The 12,201-nt window shown below is 44.8% G+C and overlaps 1 protein-coding gene across 1 annotated transcript in view; it reads right to left on the bottom strand.

Annotated features, from left to right (window-relative positions):
- Window positions 1-2,054: 2,054 nt before the first annotated feature.
- Window positions 2,055-12,201, bottom strand: part of slc27a6 (solute carrier family 27 member 6) — a 95,876-nt gene continuing 85,729 nt past the window's right edge. The window contains exons 9-10 of the mRNA XM_034192666.1: window positions 4,090-4,220; window positions 2,055-2,339 (exon numbers count right to left, since the gene is read on the bottom strand). Coding sequence (XP_034048557.1) covers window positions 2,163-2,339; window positions 4,090-4,220 — 308 coding nt within the window. The 3' untranslated portion in view covers window positions 2,055-2,162. The remainder of the gene's footprint in view (window positions 2,340-4,089; window positions 4,221-12,201) is intronic.

Genomic DNA, 12,201 nt, shown 5'->3' on the forward strand with positions numbered 1-12,201 from the left:
AACTGCATTTGGATCTTGCAGACGGTGCTCATGAAATGTAGTGTGGTCCAGAGACAGATATTCAATTTCCTGATCAGTTTTTACATGTGTTCTATGCATTTCGACCCATCTAGATGGGTCTAGATAGCAGATGGGTCAAAATGCATATTACACTGCCATCTACTGGATGTCAGCAGCACGAAATATACATTATTCTTGTGATATTGTCATGAAAAGTGCAAAATGTTCCTCATGGGAGCACAAATTTATTCTAATACATTGACAGCTGCACGTAATTAAAAGTGAAGCGGGGGGGGGGGGGGAGTCAGGGGTGGTTATGGTTAAGGTTAGGGGAAGGAGTAGGGTTAGGTTATAGTTAAGGTTGGGGGTAGGCGTAGGGTTAGTTACAGTGAGATTATAAAAACCCCGTCATGAAAATTTGAATCATTTCGTGGTGGGAGCACAAAAAACAAAACAAACAAAAAAACGTGAGACTAGGCTGGAAAAAAATGACATATTTAAAAATATGAATTTATTTGTAAAAACCAACACACATGTTACAGTAACCTGTGTGTTGGTTTTTACAAATAAATAAACCAACCAACCAGTGATAAGCGGAGGCTCATTTTCCCATAATGCCTTTTGGCATCTGCGTGTGTTAATGTTCAAACCTTCACAATTAGTGCATTACTTTGAAAGATATATGTTATATTTTCACTTTGTAAAAATGACAGAGTTGACATTAATGTAGATACACTTAGTTTTGTTTATAAATCAAAACCGTAAGTGAAAACTGTTTTGTGTTTGATGTCTTTGGCCACACATCTGGACATTGTATTTTGAATGCAAATGACTTTTCCTAACAACAGTGGGCAGGGTGCAAAAGACAGAAGTGCTGAATTGTTGTTTGTGTTGGGTTTGTGATCGCCTTTGATTATACTCAGAAGCGTCAGTGGTGCTTAAACTCAAAAGTGACTTGTCAGTAGTTGACAGTGTACCGTAATCAATACTAAAAGTTAGCAGTTAGCTGTAAATTCATCGGTTTAGCGTTATAAAAGGTAACTTTTCAGTTAGCAGATTAGTGGTTATCAAAGCTAACTTTCTGGTTAGCTGTGCCCACCACTGGTTACGGGGTAACATATGTCACATGTCATAGAATCCAATGGACGTTGACATAGTTTGACCTTTACTTTGGAGACCAAACATTCAACACAGTCAAAACCAGTCATTTGCACCACTTTGTTGTTGTTCTTTTTTTTACCAAAACTGGAGCAAACTTTAACTTTTGACCCCTGTATAAACTGAAATTGACCTTTGTCACCATTTTTGCTGTTTTTACCCCATAACTCCTGAACATTCAGTCACAGATAATCCAAACTATACCTTTTTGGAATATTTATGATCTGACAAATAATGTGCTATAGTTTTTAATATGATTGGAGCATCTTTTAATTTTGACTGTGTAATTCTTTAATTGAACCCTCCGCTGCGTATTGAAAATTCCGGTGGCCAGTCATTTAAACAATCATGTCTAAGGAGTATTTGTGCTGAATTTGGTGACTGTTTCACCATTCGAAAGATTCCTCTGTAAATGTTATGTTATCTGCTACACTACACACACACACACACACACACGTGAAATAAAGAAAGGCCTTTGAACTGATGAATATCTACGAGTGGATGCTGTCACTCTGCTGACCTTGCAGCTGTAAATATGAATGATTTTAATCATTTATGACATCACTCAGCCGAACAGTTATCCAGTACAGTATCTGTCAAACATAAAGTGTAAAACAAAGCGGTGAATGCAGACTGGTTAATAAGCTGTGACCTCATCACAGCGGCGGAGCTGATACTGATGACAAACTGAACGTGAAGCACACATGACACGTGATGTGCCGTCAGTCTCATGGGACGATGGTTCTCCTTCACTTCTTCTGTAAGAAATTTTATCATTCGTTAACTTTATAAATTTGGTTCATATTATTATTATTATTTTTTAAATGTTTTGTGAAACCAAAAGCCTGGAACGGTTTCGACTACACACATGGATGTGAATAGAAAATGTCATTTTGTTCTTTCAGCTTTTGAGTGTTTAAAAACACACAGTGAAGCTGATGGTGACCCTCTCACTATCTAACAAACACCGTAGACGTCCTCATGTGTCTGAGACCCGCTGGCGTCTACAGCTTGCGTTCTCCGCACACGATGTTCCGGTAGATGGCGTCTGTTAGAGGAATGTAGCTCCTCTGCTGGTAGTCCAGCACGTAGACGGGATCACAGATGGTTGATGGATTGAAGCCGCTCAGGACGAGCTGGAACTTCTGCTGCTTGAAGGTGCTGGTTATTTCCATCACCTCCTGGGGAGACAAACATTTAAGAAAGAGCTTTAGTCACTTATCTTATATCAACTCAGAGAAAGTAGTAAACTCAGATCTTCAGTTCCAAAAACCCCGGACTAGGTCAGTAACCATGGAAATGTGCTGCAAACATATTATGTCCAGTGGATTGTTCCACAAAGTGTACGTACTCTGCAATCTGGATATTTTAAGAATAAAGTAAGACCCTTTGGCTGCTCCCTTGTTTTCACTCGGGGCCACTACAGTAGATCTGAGGTGGATCTGCATGTTGAATTGGCAGCAGTTTTATGCATGATGTTCTTCCTGATGCAGCTCCACATTAAGATGGAGATTGGGCAGTGGTGGAGTTTGAACCCAGAACCTTCCACACTGGAAACAAGTGCACTTAACCAAGGAGTAAAATCTGACTTGCCAACTCTAAAAATGCATGCACGCTTTGTCCAAAAAGTCATAGACATAAAAACTATCAATTTGAAATTTTTAAGAAGAATCACTTCTGGCTGCTAAAATGGACTTGAATCAAAACTATTTCCTTTGACGTTTTAACAAGTGTTTGATTTTTAAAGGACTAATAATGTGCAAGCTTTTAATACAACAATAACGTGAAAAATTAGTCTGACCCATAAAGATTATCTCCACAAAATGACCAATGCAAAATTAGTATGACATCAGGCCAAATATCTGACATCAACATAATGTCACAGCACCCTCTACTGTAGCTGTAATAAGAAGTGTGACAACTGAACCTGATCTCCCTGACTTGATAGCACCTTGTTCCAGACAGAACAGAATCCGTCAGACTCTTCTTAATGTTCAAAGGAGGCACTTCAATAACGGTCAGTCTAATGACTGACCGTTATTGAACTATAAATTCGGATAATTTATTATCATTGATAAGTAGATGATGCCAATTCTTGATATACAATCACACATTTATGCTGTGCATGTATTGGTTTTTATTACCTCTGCCAACGAAGTTGGAGGCGGTTATGTTTTCACCCGTTTGTTTGTTTGTGAACAGCCTGGAGCCCACAAATTTTCATATATTGTTATGAAATTAACCAATAATTTGTATCGCTTTTTACCAAAAGTGAAGCAAGTTTAACTTTTGACCCCTGCACAAACTGAAATTGACCTTTGTCAATGTTTTTGCTGTTTTTACCCCATAACTCCAGAACATTCATTCATAGATAGTCCAAACTATACCTTTTTGGACTCTTTATGATCAGACAAATAATATGATATACCTTTCAATATGATTGGAACATTTATAAATTTTGAACTTGAATTTTGTGTAATTCTTCACTGACCCCCTGTAGGTCATTAGAGGTCAGCTCCAGGGTGCCTCCACATCTGAAAATAAACATTACTTAATTTAGAATATGTGTGCCAAATTTGGAGTTTTAGTCACCAAATGAAAAATTGTTATGGAAATTTTATCTAAGATGCACCACTATTAAGGCACCTTGAGATCCATTTGTTCTAGGACTTGGGATGCCTCGGCCTTGGGTGACTTGGCCTTCGGCTTGATGTTTACCTAGACAACCTAGACAAACCTAGTTACCTAGACAAACAATTAGTTTACCTAGGTTGTCTAGGTAAACAATGAAAAGCCTTGGCCTTGACGGGTCAAAAGCCTGGGCCTTGAGGTTTCAAGTTGGGCCTAGAGAGGACAGTCAAGGCCTGGACCTTGAGGGTTTGGGTCTTGACTGCAACACTCATTAAGAAGAGAGTCAGTGTGCTGATTTACCTGAAGCCTGATGAAGAGAGGACGAGCGTACGCTGGCAGATCCCTCACCACGTGCTCAAACAGCTTTTCCCCATCAAATGAGGAGCCCGGTTTCACGATCATGGCGGCCATTCCTGCTCTGCCCTCATGACCTGTGGAAAAAAATGCTCTTGTTACTACCACTTTCATCTCAGTCACCTTTATTGTACAACATTGGAACACACAGATAAAAGTGATTATTCTGAAAAAACATTTGGACGCACTCAAGGACTCACAGCAAGTAGGTTATTATTTAAATTAGCATTCGTCTGTGTGTTGGCAGGATAACGTGTTTTCAGTTTCAGATAATCTGTCCAGTTAAGAAAATTATACAGTAAGGTCCATAAGTATTTGGACACTGACACTTTTTTGGGGGGGGGGGGGGGGGTACTTGTGCATTTGTAATCCATCAAATTGGATTTGAAATTAATCTGGATGTACTTGTGTAAGTCTTCAGCTTTGATTCAAGGTGTTTGACAAAATATTACATTAGCCATTTAGGGCTTACAAACATTTGCGTAGACAATCTGTAGCAGGGGCTGTGTCCAAGTGGTTAGTGTGCTTGGTTTAAGTGCAGAAGGTTCCTGGTTCAAACCCCACCCCTACCACATTTCTCCATGTAATGTGGAGTTGCATCAGGAACAGCATCCGACATAAAAAGTGCCAAACAATATGCAAATCCACCTTGGATCTGCTGTGGTGACCCCAAGTGAAACCAAAGGAGCAGCTGAAGGGGCTTACTATATAGACAATCTCACCATTTTCAGAGGTCAAAAGTAAGTGGACAGACTACATGTAAGTATTACCGTTGGTACAAATCACTACTTTTACAGCCAATTTTCTTTCTTGGGTCTAATGGGTTGTCATTGCCGGGGGTGGGGATAAACGTCCATTCCCTATAACGTGCTTCCATATGGCATGGAGCAGCAAGAGCTTCTGAGAGCTAAGCCCAGCTCCTGGTCTGCTTGTGTCGGACCTGCTCTCACTGACAGGAGAGGGGGCAAAGGCGGATATCTGGCGCCTCAAAACCAGTTGCTTTGGGCCTATGGGGCTCGTCGGGCTTGGGTGGTAACTCATGTAGGTGAAGGAAAACTCTGATTACAAACCTCCGCTGCCAAAACACTCCGCTGGGTGTGTTTTTGGGAGACAACCCCGAGGATAAATCCAGAGATGGAGTCCCTAAGGCGGTTCGGCTGGTTCAGCATTGTTCTGGCAACTCCTGTGGCACAGCTGGTGCCAAACTGTATCAGATTGCTGTTCCTTTGGATCCACCATCAGTGTGGAGAGGGGAGATCTACTATTTGGGCATCAGTCTAAGCCACAGTGTTCGACTGGCGTAGAGCATGGTGCCAGGGGTTGCTTCTCATGGTGGGACGGATTTTTGGATCTCACTGGATAGCTTCCACCCACATCAACCTGGGCAGCCCCAAGCCAGATAGATGCTATCCCACCAAAGCCTTCCTTCCGACAAGCAGGATGCAACCATTGCACCAGACAAGCCTTGCAAGACAAAGAGCAAAGACCATGTGCATAAGGCCCTCATCGGGGACATGCTCTTCGCTGATGATGCTGCAGTCATCTCACACACTGAGCAACAGCTCCAGTGTCTCATGGACGATTTCTCCCAAGCCTGCTGAGATGTTGGGCTCACCATCAGCTTGAGAAAGACAATGTGCTGAGCCAGGATGTGGACACCCCACCTGTCATCTCCATCCACAGTCATATCCTAGACATAGTCAACCGGTTCACCTATCTTGGGTACACCATCAGTGACAACCGGTTTACGACCTTTGTCTGGGAGAATCCCAAGCTGACAGTGACAACAAAGATGGCAGTGTATGCATCATCAGTACACACAAGGATATCTGTAACCATGACCTATTCAGTCCCATATTGGACTGAGTAACCACAGTCGTCGCTGCCGCAGCTGGGACAATGTCTCTAATGTAAATTTAATTTTTCCAGTACGCATCATTCATTATCGACATCAAAGTCTTTCAACAAGTCAGGGGATGGATACATAAACATTTCTAAGTCACTCTATATGACTTGGACTTCATTTATTTCATTTAAACAAACAGTATGGTACTGTGTGGTAAATCTGTCTGCAGCAGGTAGTTCTCAAAAACTGAACGACCGAGCAAGGACGCTACTAGTGAGGGAAGCCACCCAGACAGCTCTGAAGGACTTATAGGCTTATGTGGCTGTGATTGGAGAAAATGTGGATGGTGCAATTTCTGTCTGTTGCACCACCAGTTTTGCAGCTTCATGATGATGTGAGACAGAAAAGGATTTTAACACAAGAAATGTGATGAAATCTCAGCCTCCTGACAAACTGCTGCTGAAAGTTCACGTTCTTTTTTAAGAACACCCTTGATGAGTTCCAGTGCATTTGGGATGTGTTTACTTAAATTATGCACAATCTGAGTGCAAAGTAAGGTGCAGGGGGAAAGGGTTTACATGTCCTCATTTAACTAGTCATGGGTGTGTTTTAGTATAACTTGACTTTAATTAATCAGATTATAATCTGTCAATAGATTCTGATATCAGTTCGATGATTATCTTTACCCAAATAAATTCACAGTAAGACTAAGCAATAATTTAATGCAGATACACGGAGCATTTTGAATTTAGATGGAGTATCAAAGTATATCATTGACATGTAAATGTCCTTTTAACACATACAGTGTAGGGGGACATAATGTGGACATGAGTCATTAATCGGATTATACTCTAACATGCCAATGGGATTATGAATGTCAAAACAAGTGGTGGCACATACCACCAACATCCACCACACTACAGAACGGCCACGTGTCCTGGATGGCAACCATCCAGGCCGTCTTTAGGTGCAGTTTGTGTTTGAAGCTGGTGTGCTGCTGTTTAGATGGTGGACTCACAGGAGGAGATTTCTAGTGAAGAAATGGAGGCACAAGCAAAGATCATTTCCAGAAGCAGCAATCAGCCAACAGAACCGCACGAAGTGAAGCAACAGAGTGCCTCATTTCTGCAACACCTCCTCCGTCTCCTCCATCCCCGTCCACTCACCTCCTCCATATCCCTTCAGACAGATCATTACACCTAGACCCTACTGTGGTCAGCCCCGCCTTGGTGCCTCTCCTTTTGTGAAACCAGGGAGGAAGAAAAACACCATAAAAATGGACAAACCAGAGTTACTAAAGTTTTGCATTTTTCCCGTTAGTTTTTACTTTTATCTATATATTAAAAGCCTAGTGGCTTCTGTGTACATGTGTATGGCTTCAATCACGGACAAACTGGGGAGAGCTGACATTTGCCATTTGGTATGTTTATGTATTTTAAGTCAAGGATGAACATTGCCAAAACAGAATGTAGATAGGACTAATATTTTTGGACAAATTACAGATATTAGCTAACAACAGTGAACAATGGACATTGATAATTACATTCTGGACTCACACACCATTCCAGCAGGGGGCGGTAAATCATCTATATATTAAAAACGAAGTGGCGTCTGTGTAAGTGTGTGTGTGTGTACCTTCGATCACGGACAAACTGGGGAGAGCTGACATTTACCGTTTGGTATGTTTATGCATTTTGAGTCAAGGATGAACACCGCCTCCCCCTCTAGCTGCCACCTTATCGTGGTGGGGGAGTTTGCATACCCGGATGATCCTAGGAGCTATGTTGTCGGGGGCTTTGTGCTCCCTGTAGGCTCTCCCAAGGCAAACAGGTCCTAGGTGACGGGTCAGACTAAGGGCAGTTCAGAACCTCCATGACCAGTAAAAGATCAAGGACCGTGACGTCGCCCGGTATGGTGGAGCCGGGGTCCCACCCTGGAGCCAGGCCTGGGGTTGGGGCTCGCGCGCGAGCGCCTGGTGGTTGGGCCTTAGCCCATGAGGCCCGGCCGGGCTCAGCCCGAAAGAGTGATGTGGGCCCGCCCTCCTGTGAGTTCACCACCTGCAGAGGGGGCCATGGGGGTCGGGTGCAGAGAGGATTGGGTGGCGGTCGAGGGCGGGTGGCCCGGCGGCCCGGTCCATGCTCACAGCCTCTGGCTGTTGGGACGTGGAATGTCACCTCGCTAGGGGGGGAAGGAGCCTGAGCTTGTGCGGGAGGTTGAGAGATACCGACTAGAGATAGTCGGGCTCACCTCCACGCACAGCTTGGGCTCTGGTACCCAACTCCTGGAGAGGGGCTGGACACTTCATTTTTCTGGCGTCGCCCACGGGGAGAGGCGGAGAGCTGGGGTCGCATTGCTTATTGCTCCCCAGCTCAGTCGCCAAGTGTTGGAGTTCACTCCGGTGAATGAGAGGGTCACGTCCCTACGCCTTCGGGTCAGGGACAGGTCTCTCACCGTTGTCTCGGCCTACGGGCCGAGCAGCAGTGCATAGTACCCGACCTTCCTGGAGTCCCTGGGAGGGGTACCAGATAGCGCTCTGACTGGGGACTCCATTGTTCTCCTGGGGGATTTCAACACCCACGTGGGCGGCAACATTGAGACCTGGAGGGGGGTGATCGGGAAGCACGGCCTCCCCGATCTGAACCCGAGTGGTGTTCAGTTGTTGGACTTCTGTGCTAGTCACAGTTTGTCCATCACGAACACCATGTTCGAGCACAAGGGTGTCCATAAGTGCACGTGGCACCAGGACACCCTGAGCCGGAGGTCGATGATCGACTTTGTAGTCGTATCATCTGACCTTCGGCCACGTGTCTCGGACACTCAAGTAAATAGAGGGGCAGAGCTGTCGACTGATCACCACCTGGTGGTGAGTTGGAGCCGCTGGGAGGGTAGGAAGCCGGTAAGACCTGGCAGGCCCAAACGTATCGTGAGGGCTGCTGGGAACGACTGGCGGAACCCTCTGTCAGCGAGGTCTTCAACTCCCACCTCCGCGAGAGCTTCTCCCAGATCCCGGGGGAGGTTGGAGACATGGAGTCCGAGTGGACCATGTTCTCCACCTCCATTGTCGATGCGGCTGCTCATAGCTGTGGTCGCAAGGTCTCTGGTGCCTGTTGCGGCGGCAATCCCCGAACCCGGTGGTGGACACCGGAAGTAAGGGATGCCATCAAGCTGAAGAAGGAGTCCTACTTATCTTTGTTGGTAGGTGGGACCCCAGAGGCAGCTGACAGGTACCGGCAGGCCAAGCGTGTCGCAGCCCGTGCAGTCGCAGAGGCAAAAACTCGGGTCTGGGAGGAGTTCGGGGAGGCTATGGAGGAGGACTATCGGTCGGCCTCGAAGAGATTCTGGCAAACCGTCCGACGTCTCAGGAGGCGAAAGCAGCTCTCCACCAGCACTGTTTACGGTGCTGGTGGGGAGCTGTTGACCCTGACTGGGGATGTTGTTGAGCGGTGGAAGGAGTACTTCGAGGATCTCCTCAATCCCATCGTCACGTCTTCCGGAGAGGAAGCTGTTAAAGATTTTGTATATATGTTATCACTGTTAAACGTTTGTACATTTGTCTTCTTTCTCATGAGAACGGTGTTGTGCTGTTTTGCACTTCACCCTGAGAACGTACGTGTTATTCAACCTTGTTTTAGCTTTGTCTTCTTTCTCATGAGAACGGAGATGTGCTGTTTTGCACCTGTCTTAATGCAATCCTGAGAATTCAATTTTGTTTTAGCACTCTGGGGTCAATCTGAGCTGGGAATGAAGGACTGGATGTACTTATTGTTATAACATAACTTTGTTTTCGCAGCCTCTAACGACTGGGAGCAAGAGAACGTTTTGACTATTGTGATGTGGTGTTTAGTGTGAAGGAGTGTGGAAGACAGGACACTTCAGGCAGATGCAGAACAGCTGATACCTGCAACAGACGAACGAGATGTGCTGACCTGAAGTGTTCTTCCTTACAGCTGCACTTGACGTATGCGTTTATGTTATGGGAAGAAACTTGTCTTGCGTCATTACCCCCACCCTTAGGACAAGTTTCTTGTTTATGTGATGAGGGCGTCTCTTAATAAAAAGAGCGGAAAAGCAGGCCAGACTTTAGTGTAGCCTTGGTGTACAGCCTGGCCGCACTCCGCGCGTAATATTTGATTTTCTGTCTCACTGGTGTTTCTTGACTCTGTTTGTCTTGTTAAAGGTTTTAAAAATGTTTGGAGGAGAAAATACCCAACATTGACTGGGGGCTGGTCCGGGATCTCAACAACACCGGAGGTGTCCGGCGGAGGTCGTCAAGTCCAGACGTAAATCCTTGGCCAAGGTCTGATCGATCGATTGATCGTGTCTGCAATTGTCGACCACCGTTGGCATCGTCTGGTTGACGAGATTTTCCCGAAGAAGACAGACAGGAAGTCGAGTCAGTGAGTAAAATTTCTTTGTAAACAGTACTGAGTGAGTGGTGATCAGATCACATAAAACAGTTAAATTCCGCAAGCGATGATACAGAATCGCCTGTTAATGCAAAGCAGTTAAACTCTGTAAGGAGGGTGCGGACTCCTCTGTTTATATACGTGTACCGGTAGGGGATAAAAGTGATCACATAAAACAGTTAAACTCCGTAAGCGATGATACAGAATCGTCTGTTAATGAAACACAGTTAAACTCTGTAAGGAGGGCGGACTCCTCTACGGTTGCGAGGGACGCAAGTAGTTAAATTCCGGAAGGAGGATACGGACTCCTCTGTTTTAATACGTAAAGGAAATCCCGGGTAGAAATACGTGCACTGTAAAAAAGTAGTTAAATTTGGCAGGGACGGCGGAGTCCCCTAAGGCAGGACATTAGTTAAATTTCACGGGAGGGCGAGCTCCCCTGACATAAGAATACGCGTACGATTATTAGGAGTGTTTCTATGTGTAAATAGTGTTTTGCGCAAGTGTAAATAACTGTGTGAAAGTGTAATACTTTGGACAACGTTAGTGACAACCGTGCGTGTGGAAGCAGAGGCAAGTGATTCCGCTTCCTACGGGGAGGTGAAAGGAATCAACCACACGACGGCAAATTAATTGTCACGTCCAAAGAAAGTGTGAAAACTTCAGATTTAGAACACCCTAGGTGTGCCCCCGTCTGAAGTCCAAATTATAACAAGGGATAATAAAAATGGGGGGTAAGACGTCTAAAAATAAGGAAAATTTATCAACTGACGACTGGAAAGTTATGGAGGCAAAAAATCCAAAAGCAACAAAGAAATTGGAGACCTGGATAAATAAACATGACTTTGACGGACGACTGAACCTGATCAGTATACAGAAGCTAAAGAAGGAGTTAGAACGGGAACATAAAGGTGATGAGAAAAAGATGCAGAAAGTAGGGGCAGATTTAGTGGCATTTTGGGAGGAAGAAGCAGAGAACAGACAGAAAGGAGCAGAGAAGCGACGATTAGAGAAAGCAAGGAAAAAGAAAGCTGTAGGTAAGGCAGAAGAAGATGTGATAATTCAGCACAGAGAGCCAGAACAGCCTCAACAACCACCGCCGGCTGGATCGTCTGTGACAAAGAGACCTTTATCTCCTCTACCAGAGGATGACGATGTACCGCCACCACAGTATGATTTGGCGGTAAAACCTAAGGTAAAAAGAGAAAAACCAGAAAAACCACAAACACGCAGTCAAGCGAAAGTGCCTACAGCCCCTCCCATGGTGGAACATAGTGATCAGGGAGGTGCCTATCCTATGATAGAAGTACCAAATCCTCGTGCAGGAACAGCAGGACAGCTACCAACCATGCTCGTTTATCGGACATGGAATGCTGATGATATCAAAGCAGCAGTCGACATGATACCATCGCCACATGTCGATATTGAGGGATTTATGCAGGATATAGAAAACATTAGAACATCTTACCACCTTAATGGACCTGAAGTCCAACAGGTGTGGATGAAAGCATGTGGCCCTAAATGGAGTCAGGTACGCGGAGACTGGAATCCTGCAGATCAACAAGGCGTGCCACTGACACATGATGATCTAGTCTTGAAAACAAGAGTGGAAGCTATGATTACACGTGCAAAAGGAGTGTTAGGACCAAAGATAAATTATACTGAAATTACCAGGACAACTCAGAAAGAAGGAGAGCCATGGACAGAGTTTAGGTGCAGATTTGAGAATGTGTTTAGGGTCCATAGTGGCATATTGCCAGAAACACCTGTGTATGAACAACAATTGAAAAACGCTCTGATCCAACA

This window comes from Thalassophryne amazonica, chromosome 17 (assembly GCF_902500255.1).
Source record: "Thalassophryne amazonica chromosome 17, fThaAma1.1, whole genome shotgun sequence".
In the NCBI taxonomy this organism is placed as follows: domain Eukaryota; kingdom Metazoa; phylum Chordata; class Actinopteri; order Batrachoidiformes; family Batrachoididae; genus Thalassophryne; species Thalassophryne amazonica.